This window comes from Thalassophryne amazonica, chromosome 5 (genome assembly GCF_902500255.1).
Source record: "Thalassophryne amazonica chromosome 5, fThaAma1.1, whole genome shotgun sequence".
Lineage (NCBI taxonomy): Eukaryota > Metazoa > Chordata > Actinopteri > Batrachoidiformes > Batrachoididae > Thalassophryne > Thalassophryne amazonica.
In genome coordinates this window covers 25,712,038-25,730,401 of record NC_047107.1, presented here as the reverse complement: position 1 = coordinate 25,730,401, position 18,364 = coordinate 25,712,038, and the positions used below count along the sequence as shown (strand labels likewise).

The window sequence follows — 18,364 nt, the reverse complement described above, 5'->3', positions numbered from 1 at the left end:
AATGGTGATATTGTGTATGTGGAAAAAGTTTTAGATCTTTGAGATCATCTCATACAAAATGGGAGCAAAACCAAAAGTGTTGTGTTTATATTTTTGTTGAGTATAAATTAAGCCTGTACAAACTTTGTGCTCGTCCTCTGAATATACCGTATTCACATGTCTGAAGTTAAGGTGGGTGTTTGCACAAACTTGGTCAAATATTACATTACTGCCCATTTCAATAAAATGTCTGATTTCCTCACAAATAAAGGATAAATTACCTGTCTTTGTTTTTTTTTTTATAACCTATCACCTAACAGCATTTTAACATTTTTAACAGCATTTATATTAAAAACAGCAAACTCGTGGAAGCTTCAAAAAAGTTCCTTCTTGTATAAATCCAGGTGACTCTGCAGTTAAATAATCTGTTTGTTGCTGATTCCTGCTCGTTAAGATAAAATATAACGCAATGCTAAAATACCCTCTGCTGTATGAGCATTGTCTTTGAAGTTAGCTAACTTGTGGAAGTTAGCTTTGAGTTAGAGGAAGCTAGCATGCATGCTGACATCCGCGAAATGTCTTGTGAATACTTCCAGAGGTGTTATCAGGTTACACAAACAGCATTTTCAGTATTATTTCTTGCTAGCTTTTACGTAATATATGACAAAGACGTTACATATTTACACACAAATGAAAAGGTTTGGAGCTGGCCTGTGACATTACCACGCTAACGTCTGCGAACTGTCTTGTAAATAACTTCAACGATGCTATTAGGTTCCAAAAGCAGCGTTTTCAGTTTTTTTCAGACACAAGCTAACACACCTGATCATAGCGCTTGCACCGTGTGACTGGAGCTTGTATAAAGCTAACCAGACTGTCACAGAACACTTCTTCTTTCTTGAACAAGAGCCTTTCACAATAAGAGCACAGGACAAATGAATGACATTGTCACAAGTCAGACACAGAAGAGGAGAAAAATATTGTGAAAACTTTTTTTTTTTTTTTGGTTTTTACAATATGCTGGAGGTCACAGAATTAATTAATTTTAGGTGGGTGTTTAATAAACTTTAATTAAAAAGGGGATGGGCTGATAAAGAGGGTGGGCTGATACTTAGCCTTGGGCCCCCAGACATGCAAGTAAGGTATTTTGGCACAACACCTAATGGCCATAGAGCAGTATTTGATTTAAGGGCCTCTAACAATGACAATTTTTTCCTTTAGTATTTTAGTTATGTTTCTATCCCAGACATTAAGCAGATGCAGAAGATGTTGCACTAGAAGTACACGATAGAGCAGACATACCACAGTCTAAACTAAATTCCAATTGGTCTTTCTGCTCTCAAACATTTTTTCATATGATAACAGATAAAAGCTGTAGTGTATCAGCCAGTCAGCTGGCTGAACTTAATTACTGACCTTTGAACCTGATGGCTGAACTTTGGTATTGATCAATGACATTTGAAGTGGATCTTGATCTTGGAATCCCATTCTGGAACTTTGATCCTGATCAATGATAACTGATCTCAATCACTGATCTTTGATCCTAATGGCAGCCAGTCTATTCTATGTATGCCTGATCCTGTCAGGGCTCAGACAAGCAAAGCAGAGTTAAGCAGAGTAGGCCCTGATTAGTACTTGGCTGGGAGACCACAGAGAAAGACCAAAGGCTGTGTATGTTTCTCAGAGTTGAACTGGAGTTGCATCCGGAAGGCCATCCAGCTACTTGCACCAAATCCTGAGGCACATATGTACTGTATCCACTTTGGGGAACCAAAACACATGGATTGGCCAAACAGCCAAAAACAACAGGTAATCTATCATCCCCATCATTGACCTTTTACCCTGATTGTTAATATTTGATCATGTTCCTCATAGTTGATAGCTGATCCTTTTCACAGACCTTAGCTCCAGATCACTAAAAGTGAATGCTCAATCCTGACCCTTTATTTTTATTGCTGATCTTCAGTCAAATGAATCAGGATAAAAGTTCAATGATTACGATCAAAGGTCAGGTTTAGGCCCAAAGGTGACACTGTGTTCCAGCCATAATTTGAAAAGATGCTCCTTGGATCATGCCCCAGCCCTCCACCATGATTACTTATAAACAGTTTATTAGTTTTTGTATAATCCTGTAAAATAGATTAGGGTGAAAATTAAATCTCCTTGGCAGAGGTAATATGCCTAATGGGCTTGGAACCTGAAGCTTGACCCGTGGATGTGTACTAACTGGTTTGTGATATTTGCCTTGTTTTCTCTTGTGATGTGAATTCATTTTGCTTTGACTCAGCAAACATCACAGGCAAGACTCACAATGCCCCCAAAGCAATCCGGCCCTCATTAGAGATCTACTGCCCGGTGGGTATTGGCTTCCCACTGTCAATCCCATCTGCAGGTTGCTCAATTGGATGTACTTTGACCGCTTGCTCTACTGTAAGTAGTTCCAGGTTTATTTTTGGTTAACAGGATGCCATTCCAGACAACCACACAATGCTTCAGTGAGAAGTTTTAGAACAGGAGGAAAAATCTATAGAATCTATAGTAAAAATGGTGTGATTTCACAAGACCTCAGTGTTTTTAATGCATCTCTACAGCAGCCCTTGTGTGTATAAAGCTTCCTGGTCTATATTACACATTGACTGTGACATAGTGGTCATTACACGACTACTATTACAAAACCTACAACACAATAGTAACAATATGCTATAATATATTGGTGAAAGCATACAATGTTATTTTAGGATAGATTGAAAACACTTAACATTAAGAACAAAAAGTACATCTTTCTGCAGATTTCACTATATTTGCTTTTTATTGGCTTCAGGTATTGCTTATGTATTTGCAAATGCTTTAGGAATTTGGTGAATAAATATCCACATCAGGTTAGTAGGGTTCACATTAAACACAGCTGGCATTATTTTGACATAAATTCTAACAACTGTACAGTTCCAGCCAAATGAAAGAGAAAGACAAGTGTTCATTCTCGTTAGTGGAATGTTACAGTGGCAGGTTGCACAAACATGTCATGTCAATGTATCAACTCTTCAAGGTTGTGGAGTGCACCAACAACACCGTATACACATCTATCAGCTATGGCATCATTTATAGCCGATTACGCTGCCTGCTGCACAAACCAGAGGGGGTTGTCTAAATCTGAATGAGTCTGATGGAAGCTGCTTTGAGAACCCAAATGATCGGTTAATCCAGATAGTTTACTTTTGTTCATATGAAAACTGACTCACCAACAATAAGTTTTCTTGTTAGTTTGCCTTTTTACCCCAAGTGTAGAATTCAGTCTTGACCCTGAGATTACTCCTGTTAAGCCCTCACTGTGTTGTGTGGGCCACCAGAAGAGGAGGTACTGCTGGCCCACCACCAGAGGGCGCCCTGCCTGAAGTGCGGGCTTCAGGCACGAGAGGGCGCTGCCGCCTTAGGAACAAGCCGTGGTGACAGCTGTCACCCATCATCCGTGACAGCTGTCACTGATCATCCAATCCACATCTGGAATAAAAGCAGGAAGACACCTCCACCACATTGCCGAGATATCATCTTCTACCAGAGGTAATATCCTCAGCCTTTTGTAGTATTTTCTAAATCTGTTTATTGTGAGTGTTTGCAGGAGTACCGGTCCTTAGTTTGTGGAGGCTGTGCAAGACGGCACTCTTTTTCCTCTGAGGGATCGCTGCAACATATTGAGTGAGAGGTGGAGGTGGAATTCCCACCAGGATTGTTACTGGGTGTTCACACACCCACCCTTGACTGTCTTTGCTTTCTGCCAGCAGTACCAGATCCGACACGTCGTGACGGTGGCCACCTGGGGACTTCGGGACTTGGCGGCTCCAGTATTCCTCGGGTTCGGTGGCAGTGGAAATCGTGTGGTTCCGGTTAGTTTCCAGACGGGCATCTCCTATCGTCGAGCCTGCCCACACGACACCTTTATTGATTGACTTGTGCACATTCTGTAATCTGCTGTGTTTGGTTGTGTCATTCACAACAGTAAAGTGTTATAATTTGACTCCTTCCATTGTCCGTTCATTTACGCCCCCTGTTGTGGGTCCGTGTCACTACACTTTCCCAACACACTGCCTATGTTTGTTTCAGAAAAGAGTGTTATTATCATTTATTAGGGCATTCTTGGAGGTTAGCATGACTTTGTATGGATGCTTAGCCAAAGGTGGGCTGATAATGTCATTTTTAACCCACTATTTTGTATGCTCCGGAATGGAGTGTTTTTACCCCAAATCATCAAATATGGCCATTTGGTATTGTGAAGGCTTTGCGTCCATCCATCCATCCGTCATCTGTCTGGATTCAGCATAAGTCCAGGCAAGAGTCTTCAAATTCACAGGGAACATTCTTGGGACACAGACCTCGGACAAGTTCAAAGATGGCTAACCTTGACCTATCTAAGAGGTTAAAAGTCACATTCTGTTTCAAACTGTTCAGTCTTGTTTTTGAGTGGCGGACATGATAGCCAGTCAGAGTAGTGCTGCACTGTGACGTCAGTGGCTGGTCTCAACAAAAAAAATTTAGTTTTGTATGTTTATATACGTTTCTCATATATAATAGTTAGTGAGAAATAAAAACTTCTATAACTGAAAACGCTGTTTTTGGAACCTAATAAACACCTCTGAATTTATTTACAAGACATTTTGCAAACAGCATAGTGACATCACAGGCTGGTGGCTAGCTGCAAAAGTCTGTTTCATTTGTGTGTAAATATATCCTCTTTGTCATTATAAAAGCTAGTGATAGATAAATAAATACTTCTGAAACTGAAAACGCTGTTTTTGTAACCTGATCACACCTCTGGAGTCATTTACAAAACATTTTGCAGATGTTAGCATACACGCTAACTTCTGCTATGGAGTTAAATTTATGTCATTAATTGGGCAGCGCAGTCTCATTTGAGGGCGGGTGCTAAAGCTGTAAAATATGATGCATATGATGGAATTTCTCTACTTCCGGGGACAGAAACACAGCACTTTCTCTGAGATTTTGGGCAAATTACATGCAAACAAAGTGAAAATACAAAGAAATTGATGATGCGGGGAAAGTGGACATATGTTGCGGTTTGTTTATGACCTGGAGCTCAAACATGTTGAGGCGGTTTTGCAGGAGAGAGAACATAACTTATTTAAACAAAATTAGGCAGGTGCATATATTCAGGCACCCTTGTCATTTTATTGATTTGAATACATCTAGCACTAATTATTGGAACGCAAATTGGTTTGGTAAGCTCATTGACTCTTGAACTCCTTACACAGGTGAATCCAATCATGAGAAAGGGTATTTAAGGTGGCCATTTGCAAATGTTTCCCCTCTTTGCATCTCTTCTAATGAGTGGCAACATGGGAGCCTCTTAACACCTCTCAAATGACCTGAAAAAGAATGTTCAACATCATGGTTTAGGGGAAGCATAGTGTCTCTGTGTATCATTCAACTATACAGCGCACTTTGCACAAAGATATGCTGTAATGCAGAGGAGGCCTTTTCTGCGTACACTCCACATAGTTGCAAGCACATTTGGATAAGACAACTTCACTTTGGAATAAGGTGCTGTGGACTGATGAAACTAAAATTGAGTTATTTGGACATAACAAGGGGTGGTATGCATAGCTGAAAAAGAACACAGCATTCCAAGAAAAACACTTGCTACTTACAGTAAAATTTGGAAGTGGTTCCATCATGCTGTGGGGCTGTGTAGCCAGTGCAGGTACTGGGAATCTTGTTAAAGCTGAGGTTGACATGGATTCATTTTCAATTTATTTTCATTTGTATAGCGCCAAATCACAACAGAGTTGCCTCAAGGCACTTCACACAAGTAAGGTCTAACCTTACTAACCCCCAGAGCAGCAGTGGTAAGGAGAAACTCCATCTGAGGAAGAAACCTCAAGCAGACCAGACTCAAAGGGGTGACCCTCTGCTTGGGCTATGCTACAGACATAAATTACAGAACAATTCACAAAACGAATATACAGGAAATGCTGTTGGTGCACAGGACAGGAGGGTCCCCAGCACAACTAAGACACCCATCTCTGGATGGAGCTGCACCTTAACAGAGAGAAAAAAACAGAATCAGGCATCAGAAAGACAAGAAATACATAATTTGTCAGCATTAAACAACAAGAAAAACAGGAAATATGAAGGTGATTGCCAGCCACTAGCCCTAAGCTTCACTAAAAGACCCAGAATTTAGGTAAAGTTGAGGCCGCGGCCCACTCTGTTTCCTAATAAAATGAATTAAAAGAGTAAAAAGCATAGAACTATAATATGCCAGTATGCTAGCCATACGAAAGGGAAAATAAGTGAGTCTTAAGTCTGGACTTGAAAGTCTCCACAGACTGACTGTTTTATTGATGCAGGGAGATCATTCCACAGAACAGGGGCGCGATAAGAGAAAGCTCTGTGACCCGCAGACTTCTTATTCACCCTAGGGACACAAAATAGTCCTGCACCCTGAGAACGCAAAGCCCGGGCCAGTATGTAAGGTTTAATTAGGTCAACTAGGTAGGGAGGTGCCAATCCGTGGACAATTTTATAAACTAGTAGCACAACCTTAAGATCTCACTGGGTCAGGAAGCCAGTGAAGAGATGCCAAAATGGGTGTAATGTGGTCGAACTTTCTGCTTCCTGTCAAAAGTCTGGCTGCAGCATTTTGAACCAGTTGGAGAGCCCTAATGCTGGACTGCGTTAAACCAGAAAATAGAACACTGCAGTCGTCCAATCGAGACAAACGCATGGATCAGGGTCTCAGCATCAGCCATAGATAGGATGGGACGAATCTTCGCTATATTTCACAGGTGGAAGAATGCAGTCCTCGTAATATTTATAATGTGGAGGTCAAAGGACAATGTAGGATCAAAAATTACCCCAAGCTTCCTCAATTTGTCAGTGTGATGTATGACACACGAGCCTAGGCTAAGCGTAAACTGGTCAAATTGATGTCGATGTCTCACTGTACCAAGGACTATCATTTGAGTCTTATCAGAGTTTCAAAGTAGGAAGTTTCTAGACATCCAACTGATGCAAGGCAATCTTCTAAAGATTTTATATGAATGAGATTACCAGCAGTTATCGGCATGTATAACTGAGCATCATCTGCATAGCAGTGAAAGGTAATCCCAAAACATCGCAATATGTGCCATATAAAGGGAGAAAAGCAGGGGAGCCTAAAATGGACCCCCGTGGAACCCCAAATTTTATGTCACTAAGGTTAGAGGTAGTGTTACTGTACAAAACACAGTGAGAACGACTGGTCAAGTATGACGTCAACCATGCAAGGGCACTCCCAGTAATCCCAAAATGATTTTCCTGTTGTGTGTTGGGGGGTTTGGCTGGATGTTTTTGTGTTGTTTTCTTTTCTTTGCTCTCCAGGTGGTATGCAAATTGTTTTTTGTCTGTGGAGAAGGTGCTGGCAGAAGAGTCCTTCACCCTCATCAGTATGATTTGCAGCACCTGTGGATGATGCTCACGTGCAAACTTAAAGACTTTCAGCTGAAGCAGATAATGAGATGGCATTCTGCATTTAAGCCATGAGTGATTCAAGCAGAATTGCCGGGAACTTTACCTTGTGACGTTCGTTTGTGAGACACTGAGGACCACGCCTGGGTTTGACACATCGTGCCTGTGAAGGAGGACGGGTGAGGGACACATGCTGTCAGCACACATCAGAGGTGATTGATTGTCTGAATAAGTGTTAACAGTAATTTGGTATTTTGTTACGCAGTATATGTGAATATTGATGAGAGTTGTGCAGCTCGCTTCTCACGACCGTGGCGTGCGGACAGATGATCCTCCACCTGTTGTGAGAAGCTGCTCATTTACATAAAGCTTAAATTCAGACCTGAATGTGTTGCTGATAGTGTGTGCCTTTGAAGGATATTAGTTGTAGCTGTTGACTTACCTCACCTCTTCTATCCTTCACAGAGTCAGTTTGTCGTGTCCACCTGGGGGGTGTTCGGCGGTGAATGTGAGTCCAGAAGCGCCGGGCTTTGATCCCTTTGGGCGCTGGAGAGCGCGCCGTCCTTCACTCCGCCAGACAAACGCACTTTATGTTGTACACCGAGTTTTGCACAAGAGGGGGATAATAAAATTGTTTTGTTTTTTGGAACCGCTTTCTGGTTATTTAGCGCTGGGTTCAGTCAGACGCAGGTCCGCTCCTCAACCCGCGTCGGCACATAACATTTCCAGCCTATCAAGTAGAATGATGATCCACGGTATGAAATGCAGCACTAAGATCTAACAGCACCAGAACCGTAGTGGTGTCTGAATCCACTGCAAGCAGAAGATCATTCACCACTTTAGTGAGAGCTGTCTCTGTGGAATGATATTTTCTAAAAGCAGACTGCAGTGGTTCATAGAGGTTATTCTCAGTAAGATAGTCCACGAACTGCCATGACACCACTTTTTCCAGAATTGTAGAGCAAAATGATAGATTTGATATTGGCCGATAGTTTTTCAGCACACTAGGGTCAAGATTAGGTCTCTTAAGTAATGGTTTAAACACTGCAGAATTGAAACAATTAGGAACAAATCCAGAAGGAAAAGATTAATAATTTCCAGCACAGTTGGCCAGTCAATATCAACATATTCTTGAGAACAATGTTCATGAATCAGTGACAAAGTTGAAGTTGCGCCGGGGCTGGATGTTTCAACAAGACAACGACCCTAAACACTGCTCAAAATCTACTAAGGCATTCATGCAGAGGAACAAGTACAATGTTCTGGAATGGCCATTCAGTCCCCAGACCTGAATATTATTGAAAATCTGTGGTGTGATTTTAAGCGGGCTGTCCATGCTCAGAAACCAACAAACCTGACATGTTTTGTAAAGAAGAATGGTCAAAAATACCTTCAACCAGAATCCAGACTCTCATTGGAAGCTATAGGAAGAGTTTAGAGGCTGTTATTTCTGCAAAAGGAGGATCTACTAAGTATTAATGTATTTTTTTTTTCTGTTGGGGTGCCCAAATTTATGCACCTACCTAATTTTGTTTAAAGAATTATTGCACACTTTCCTATAATCCTATAAACTTCATTTCACTTCTCAAATATCACTATTTCTCTGCTGTATGATATATATATATATATATATATATATATATATATATATATATATATATATATATATATATGAAATCATCAGGGGGACCCAAACTTTTACATACAACTGTATTCTTACCACTGCACTCAAACAATCATTATTTGTACATTAAGAACTAGTGCATTGGCCGTCGGGCTCCACTGGCTCTAGATTGGGTCGTGTTTATAAAATAGGTAGCTGACATTTTCCAAGGGTGGCAGTAAATTATGTAAAATTTCTATAATGATTTAAACTGAGTGCAAGAAATTAAAATGAAAGAGTTTTGTGAATAATTGTATTTATTATTTGTCACATTTGGTTGATGTCATGTTTAGTAGTAGTAGTTTATTTGTCATTTCGACCATGCACAGCAATATACAGTACACAGCAAAGCAAAACACCGTTTCTCCAGGACCAAGATGCCACATAAAAACAGAAATTCCAACAAGAGTATGCCTGCAGCAGGATACACACTGATGCAAGGTGACCCACAACAGACACAAGTACGATCACCAAATACGAGGGCTGTCCGTAAAGTATAGGTCCTTTTTATTTTTTTCTAAAACTATATGGATTTCATTCATATGTTTTTACATCAGACATGCTTGAACCCTCGTGCGCATGCGTGAGTTTTTCCACGCCTGTCGGTGACGTCATTCGCCTGTGAGCACTCCTTGTGGGAGGAGTCGTCCAGCCCCTCGTCGGAATTCCTTTGTCTGAGAAGTTGAAGAGAGACTGGCGCTTTGTTTGATCAAAATTTTTCTAAACCTGTGAGACACATCGAAGTGGACATGGTTCGAAAAATTAAGCTGGTCTTCAGTGAAAATTTTAACATCTGATGAGAGATTTTGAGGTGATTCTGTCGCTTTAAGGACTTTTCACGGTGCAAGACGTCGCGCAGCGCTCTCAGGCGGCGTCATCAGCCTGTTTCAAGCTTAAAACCTCCACATTTCAGGCTTTATTGATCCAGGACGTCGTGAGAGAACAGAGAAGTTTCAGAAGAAGTCGGTTTCAGCATTTTATCCGGATATTCCACTGTTAAAGGAGATTTTTTTAATGAAAGACGTGCGGGCAGATTGCAGCGTCTGCTCGCAGCCGCCGCGATGCTCCGCCACAGGAAAAACACCTCTGTTGGAAGCCTTGAGGACAAGTTGGAACATCTCCAACAATTTCTCATATACTCACTCCACTGAAAGCCATCAAAAGCCGCCTGGATTTTACAAATGGTTATCAACACGGAGGTGTTTTTCCTGTGCCGCCGCGCCGCGTCGGCTGCGTCCTGACGCGCGGACCCGTCCGCATGTCTTTCATTAAAAAAATCTCCTTTAACAGTGGAATATCTGGATAAAATGCTGAAACCGACTTCTTCTGAAACTTCTCTGTTCTCTCACGACGTCCTGGATCAATAGAGCCTGAAATGTGGAGGTTTTAAGCTTGAAACAGGCTGATGACGCTGCCTGAGAGCGCTGAGCGACGTCTCGCACCGTGAAAAGTCCTTAAAGCGACAGAATCACCTCAAAATCTCTCATCAGCTGTTAAAATTTTCACTGAAAACCAGCTTAATTTTTCGAACCATGTCCACTTCGATGTGTCTCACAGGTTTAGAAAAAATTTTGATCAAACAAAGCGCCAGTCTCTCAGCAACTTCTCAGACAAAGGAATTCCGACGAGGGGCTGGACGACTCCTCCCACAAGGAGTGCTCACAGGCAAATGACGTCACCGACAGGCATGGAAAAACTCACGCATGCGCACGAGGGTGCAAGCATGTCTGACATAAAAACATATGAATGAAATCCATATAGTTTTTGAAAAAAATAAAAAGGACCTATACTTTACGGACAGCCCTCGTACATAAGCACAACAAGCACACAAGACCACCACAACCAACTGCCATACGCAAACATTTAAAATCACTAAAAAAGTCACAATGTATACAGTTATTCAGACCAGACTATGATTAGTGAGGAGTCTAATAGCTTGGGGAAAGAAACTGTTACATAGTCTGTATGTGAGGGACTGAATACTTCGGTACCTTTTTCCAGACGGTAGAAGAGTGAAGAGTGTGTGTGTGTGAGGTGTGTGTGTGATCCTCCAAAATGCTAGCTGCTTTGCGGATACAACGTGTAGTGTAAATATCTGTGATGGTTGGAGAGCGACATTGATGATCTTCTCAGCCATCCTCACTACCCGCTAAAGGGTCTTACGATCTGAAACAGTGCAGGTCCCAAACCAGGCAGTGATGCAGCTGCTCAAGATGCTCTGTTCCTCTGTAGAATGTGATAAGAATGGGAGGTGGAAGATGTGCCTTCCTCAGCCTTCGCAGAAAGTAGAGGTGCTGCTGGGCTTTCTTAGTTATGGTGTTGAGGGACGAGGTGAGATCCTCCACCAGGTCCTTCTAAAGTCAATGACCATCTCTTTCATCTTATCCACATTCAAAAACAGGTTGTTGATCTTACACCATACCATGAATCGTTGCACTTCATCTCTGTATGCTGACCCATCATTCTTTGTGATGAAACCCAACACAGTGGTATCATCTGCAAACTTAATGATGTGGTTTGACTTGTGTATTGCTGCACAATCATGAGTCAGCAAGGTGAACAGCGATGGACTGAGCACACAGCCCTGGGGGGCCCCAGTGTTAAGTGTGGTGGTGCTGGAGATGTTTTGTCTGATCCGATCTGACTGAGGCCTCCCAGTCAGATAAATCCAGGATCCAATTACAGAGAGAAGTGTTCAGGTCCAGGTTCAACTTTCCGATCAGATGCTGGGGAATAATAGTACTGAATGGAGAACTGAAGTCTATAAACAGCATGCGAACATAACTGTCCTCATTATCCAGATGAGTGAGCGCCAGGTGAAGGGTGGTAGATATAGTGTACGTTGAATAGTTGGCATTGTAAGCAAACTGCAAAGGATCTAATGAAGAAGGCAACATGCACTTGATGTGCATGACAACTCTCTCGAAGCACTTCATGAAGATGGGCGTCAATGCAATTGGATGGTAGTCATTGAGCTAAGACACTGAAGACTTCTTCAGCACAGGTATGATGGTAGTTGCCTTGAGACACGTTGGGACGGTGGCACTGCTCAGGGAAATATTTAAGATATATCAGTGAAGACATCTGTCAGCTGGTCCACACATTCCCTGAGCAGTCTACCAGGGGTATTGTCTGGTCCAGCAGCTGTCTGTGGATCAACTCTGTAGAGTTTTCCTCACATCAGTTCCTCACTGTTACTGCTGCTAAAGGAGGATCAACTAAATATTGATGTATTTTTTCTGTTGGGGTGCCCAAATTTATTCACCTGTCTAGTTTTGTTTCAAGAATTATTGCACACTTTCTGTAAATCCTGTAAACTTTATTTCATGTCTCAAATATCACTGTTTGTCTGCTATATGATATATTTAACTGAAATTGCTGATCCAAATGACCAATGATTTATAAAGGAAAATCATGAAAATCATCAGGGGTGCCCAAACTTAAATACCACTCTACACACACACACAGTGAGGAAAATAAGTATTTGAACACCCTGCGATTTTGCAAGTTCTCCCATTAGAAATCATGGGTCTGAAATTTTCATCTTAGGTGCATGTCCACTGTGAAATCGGAAATCACAATGTATGCTTTTTTTAATAATTTATTTGTATGTTACTGCTGCAAATAATTATTTCAACACCTGTGAAAATCAATGTTAATATTTGGTACAGTAGCCTTTGTTTGCAATTACAGAGGTCAAACGTTTCCTGGACTTTTTCACCAGGTTTGCACACACTGCAGCAGGGATTTTGGCTCATTCCTCCACCCAGATCTTCTCTAGATCAGCCACGTTACTGGGCTGTCGTTGAGAAACATGGAGTTTGAGCTCCCTCCAAAGATTTTCTATTGGGTTTAGGTCTGGAGACTGGCTACGCCACTCCAGAACCTTGATATGCTTCTTACGGAGCCACTCCTTGGTTATCCGGGCTGTGTGCTTCGGGTCATTGTCATGTTGGGAGACCCATCCACGACCCATCTTTAATGCTCTAACTGAGGGAAGGAGGCTGTTCCCCAAAATCTCACAATAGATGGCCCCGGTCATCCTCTCCTTAATACAGTGCAGTTGTCCTGTCCCATGTGCAGAAAATCACCCCCAAAGCATGATGCTTCCACCCCCATGCTTCACAGTAGGGACGGTGTTTTTGGGATGGTACTCAGCATTCTTCTTCCGCCAAACACGGCGAGTGGAATTAAGAGCAAAAAGTTCTATTTTGGTCTCATCTGACCAAATAACTTTCTCCCATGACTCCTCTGGATTATCCAAATGGTCATGGGCAAACTTAAGACGGGCCTGGACGTGTGCAGGGATGTGTCCCGTGCAGTTCTGGGCTGATTCCTCACCTTTCTTCGGATCATTGATACGCCACGAGGTGGGATCTTGCATGGAGCCCCAGTCCAAGGGAGATTGACAGTCATGTTTAGCTTCTTCCATTTTCTAATAATTGCTCCAACAGTTGATCTTTTTTCACCAAGCTGCTTGGCAATTGCCCCGTAGCCCTTTCCAGCCTTGTGGAGGTCTACAATTTTGTCTCTGGTGTCTTTGGACAGCTCTTTGGTCTTAGCCATGTTAGTAGTTGGAGTCTTACTGATTGTGTGGGGTGGACAGGTGTCTTTATGCAGCTAAAGACCTCAAATAGGTGCTTCTAATTTGGAATAATAAGTGGAGTGGAGGTGGACTTTTTAGAGGCGGACTAACAGGTCTTTGAGGGCTAGAATATTTGCTGATTGGCAGGTGTTGAAATACTTATTTGGAGCAGTAACATGAAAATAAATTATTTTAAAAATCATACATTGTGATTTCCGATTTTTTTTTTTTAGATTATGTCTCTCAGAGTGGAAATGCACCTAAGATGAAAATTTCAGACCCCTCCATGATTTCTAAGTGGGAGAACTTATTACTTAATACTTATTTTCCTCACTGTATATATATATATATATATATACACACACACACACACACACAGAAATACACCTGTCTGGGGGCATATTCTGCCATTTTTAATTATTTTTTTCAAACAACATATGTCATGTCATCACTCAGACTGGCAGTTGCCATGTTCCGCCGCTGCAAAAATGTCCTCTGTGATGGAAAATGAGTGGCAGCCAGGCGCTTTGCCTCTGACTGTCATAGCTAATGTGACCAAGGGAAGAATGGATGTCCCTTGTTTTGTGACCGCAGATACGAGTTGTATGTGCTTGTGTGGTGCAAGTGATAATGATCATTTTATTCCTAGACCTATTGTTGATTATTGGTCATCCAACTATGGTTAGCAGCCTGTCATTTCATTTGCAGCCTGAGTGCATGCCACATACGTGCAACAGTCTGGCATGTGAGCTGTAGTTTGCCTGCAGGGACTAATGGCGAGCAGATGAGGAAGTCAGGTGGTTGAGTATAGCCACAATATAGCCTATATACATAGTATAGTTCATTAAACTTCACGCTACTCATGAAATGTCAGGCTGCCAGCTATAGATGGAGGGCCCATGATGATCATGTTATCGTTATTATGGTGTCATTAGCATTATAACTTCTACTATACGAGCATCAAACAAACAACGTGCATCTGCTCACTGTGAGGTTTTCTTCAGTGCTTGACCGAATAAAAGTTCAGTACATGTTTCACTGTGATGTTCTTGTATCACTAATTAAACATGCCAATGGGTCTATAAGATGTCTTTGTAAATCACCTCAAAATACCATCTGGTAATAAAAATTAGGTTTTTAAACATGTTGACTTATCAATAAATATGGACAGGGGTGGTGGCCAAGTGGTTAGTGTGCTTAGTTTTAGTGTGGAAGGTTCCCGAATCAAACCCCACCTCTGCTACATTTCTCCATGTAATGTGGACTTGTCAGAAAGGGCATCCGGTGTAAAGATTGTGCCAGAATCAGCATGCAGGTCCACCTTGGATCTGTTGTGGCAATCTCAAGTGCAAACAAGTGATCAGCCAAAGGGACTTACTATTTCCTGATAAATATCAAAGTGTAAGAGGAAAAAAAAATGTCCAATAAATTAGATTTACAAAATACAGCTGTCTCAGGGTATCTTGGATTATTTTGCCCACCAACCAAAATCCATCATGCCGTCTTTAGAAATCCTGGGACAGAATATTATATTTAACCTTACTGTTTCACCTAATACTCTGTTCTTTTTGTGCTGCCACTGCTTAAATTTAAAATCTTAATAAATACTTAAATCTAAATAAAAAAAGAATAAATCCTGGTGTTGGAGGTCTGATGGGAAGTGTGGTAGATGTTGCTGCTGAATGGGGTAGAGACAGTAGACCAAAATAATGGGAGGATAATGACATTGGCGCACCTTTCATTACCTGTGTGCCTTTTTGAGCTGATATAGTAGAGCATCAGTGTCCATGTAAAGTAATGTAACCTTCAGGGAACGGCCTAGTAAGTGATAATAATGTTTAATTACAAGTATGTACAGCAGCCACAAGATCAGCGGTGTATATATATATATATATATATATAAATAAAACGGATTAGTTAGGAGACGCCAAATGATCTATGGGGAATCCTCAGAACCAATTAGGCTTACGTATTTCCTTGATGAAATGGCAGACCTTGAATAAGGACCTGCCGCACTTAATGACCGGGTCAAAATTTCTTCTGAAAAATAAATAAATAAATAAAAAATAAATAAGCGCCGGACATTACATGAATTAAAAAGATTACATTTAGTTGAGTCACTTTCTTCTAAGTCCACTGCAGAGTTGTACTTTAAAATCCTAAAACCTGATTTATGCTACTACAACTCCGTAACTCCCTGGTCATGCAATGACGTCAGCATGCGTGTGACCCTACAATCATTAACCTCCAAACCAGTGTTACCAGTATGTGTAATTTCCCTCCATGAATTGCGGGTCATTTGAGCATCTTCTTGCGTGCTGTGTTGGTCATATTTGCGGACTATTCTGCCAAACGTTCCTCTATTTGATCTATAATTGAAATGTAATCAGCATGTGGACTGCAAAAACTATTAAAATATGATGGGACGGGAGAGGAAGGAGTGAAACCAGAAAAGTGACCCACTGTTAAAGCAGGTGCATGTCAGCCACGCAGAGGGCTCTGATCTAAAGCAATTGTCTGTGGTTCGCCACACCCAGGGATATCTGTATGACACTTAACACCATATTACAGTGCAGGCAGCAAGCAGCATTTTGTTAACTGCCGGACTTGAACAAAGACATGCCACGTTTAGGCATCGGCTCTGAGCACGGTTGAAAAAAGAAATGGCAGGGCTTTTAATCAAGGATATACGGCACCCACTTTCCTCAAATCGGCTAGTGTCAGTGCTGAACTTCATTTCATATCTCTGTTGCTTCTGGCCACGTCCAGACTGATCTGGACTAAAAGGAAAAATGAATAGTTTGTACCATCTGTCACGCTTAGTTATGTTACGGGGTAATGTCATACATCATAGAATCCAATGGATGTCGACCTTGTTTGACCTTTAATTTGGAGACCAAGCATTCAACACAGTCAAAACTATTCTTTTATTTCAATCAATAATTTGCATCACTTTTTACCAATATTGGAGCAACTGTAACTTTTGACCCCTGTACAAACTGAAACTGATCTTTGCCACCATTTTTGCTGTATTTAGCCCATAACTCCAGAACATTCAGTCACAGATAGTCCAAACTATACCTTTCTGGAATTGTTATGATCAGACAAATAATGTGGTATAGTTTTCAACAAGATTGGAGCACTTTTAAATTTTGACCCCTGTGTAATTCTTTATTGACCCCTGTAGTTCATTAGAGGTCAGCTCCAGGATGGCTCCATATCTGAAAATAAACAGTTAATTTAGAATATGTGTGCCAAATTCCATGCTTTTATCACAAAATGAACAATTGTTTTGCTATGCCGCCCCACTAGTGAGGAAGTCAGGTGGTTGGAGCACCTGTATGAGTAGAGCCATAGTTTGTTTCAAAGCATAAATAAACATTCACATATTCATACCAATTTCATATGATGCTGCATTATTGCATTTAACTGACATTATTCAGACCACCTATAGCACATAAACCTCACAAAGGTCTTTGAATCAGTAAAGTGCTTGTGATGTAATAAGCACTCTCTACTTAATACAGCCTTGACTTCATTTAAAAGAGGCCAGAGAATCCCTGTACTCTTACTGAGGCTTTCATCTTGCATATAAATCACGCCAGCTCAAAGTGTGTGTTTGAGGAGCGCAGACGTCAGGTCTTGGAGCGTGCACCATGTGACTGGCTGAGGCTGTATTAATGATGCTGCTGTGCCAGTACTGCATAAATTAAATCAACCAGATACTTTGTGACTGGAAACAGGAGCTTTTCGACTGATGTGGAAGGTTAATGGAAGGTTCTGTCTTGTTTTTGGGTTTCTTCTAGATACCGCGGCAGCTGAGTGCCCTCACGTTGTATAAGTGTGAGCAGTCGCTTGTGGATTACTGCCATGCCCACCTGTCGCTGCACCTCGACGTCGGCGAGGAACCCCCCACTCAGGCACAAAGAGGTTCCGGGCCGGCAGGTTCCCACCTCGGCTTCATGGCCACCCTCCCTCCTGAGCCTGTGCTGCCTTGGCCCTGGACCCACTCCCTCCATCAGTGAACCGCGATGTTCCGGCTCCATCAGAGAATCAGCGGACTTCTGATGGCACTTGGGAATGGATAACCATTTAAAGAAAGGAAGGAGTCAATTAATCTGCTGCAGAACAAGCTGCACCCGGGGTAACGTTAATCAAAATGAACATATTGCTCAGCGGAAATAAAAGGGGGGTACAGCGGTATTGATCTGTGAGCTCGTGACCTTGCTGACCCCTCACTGCCCTCAATTAGCAACAGCGTCAGCATAAGCAGAGTGATGTTTTCTCACTTCCCACTCAACTGAGGGTTATTAACAATGATCATTTAAAGATTTGTTAATCTTATTAAAACACATTCTCTCACAGCCTCCTCAAGCGGACACCTCGGCTGTTTCGGGGTAACCACGTGGAACAAACGGCAGACAGACAGACAGCGCCATAAGTACCCGAGAAGCAGAACAAATGAAAGATCAGCCAAGCTGATAGGTTTTCTGCTGTTTTTTTTTTTTTTTCTGACGATGCTGTCAGTCACAGATCTGTCTTTAAGTAAAGCCCCTGTAGCATTATTCAGAAATGAGCTACTCTTGTGAAATGACTCGAGACTTGGCAAAACAAGTCAGAAAACAGCCGTGTGCTATTGTCATATAAAATGTACAGCCTCGACACACTGCCAGCGG

General features: G+C 41.8%; 1 protein-coding gene across 2 annotated transcripts in view; it reads left to right on the top strand.

Moving 5' to 3' along the window:
- Nucleotides 1–18,064, top strand: part of LOC117510204 (leucine-rich repeat transmembrane neuronal protein 4) — a 341,498-nt gene extending 323,434 nt beyond the window's left edge. The window contains exon 3 of one of the 2 annotated variants that reach the window (XM_034169824.1): nt 17,495–18,064. In XM_034169824.1, the coding sequence (XP_034025715.1) occupies nt 17,495–17,713 (219 nt within the window). In that variant the 3' untranslated portion in view covers nt 17,714–18,064. The remainder of the gene's footprint in view (nt 1–17,494) is intronic. The other variant, XM_034169825.1, reaches the window with a different exon arrangement.
- Nucleotides 18,065–18,364: the final 300 nt, after the last annotated feature.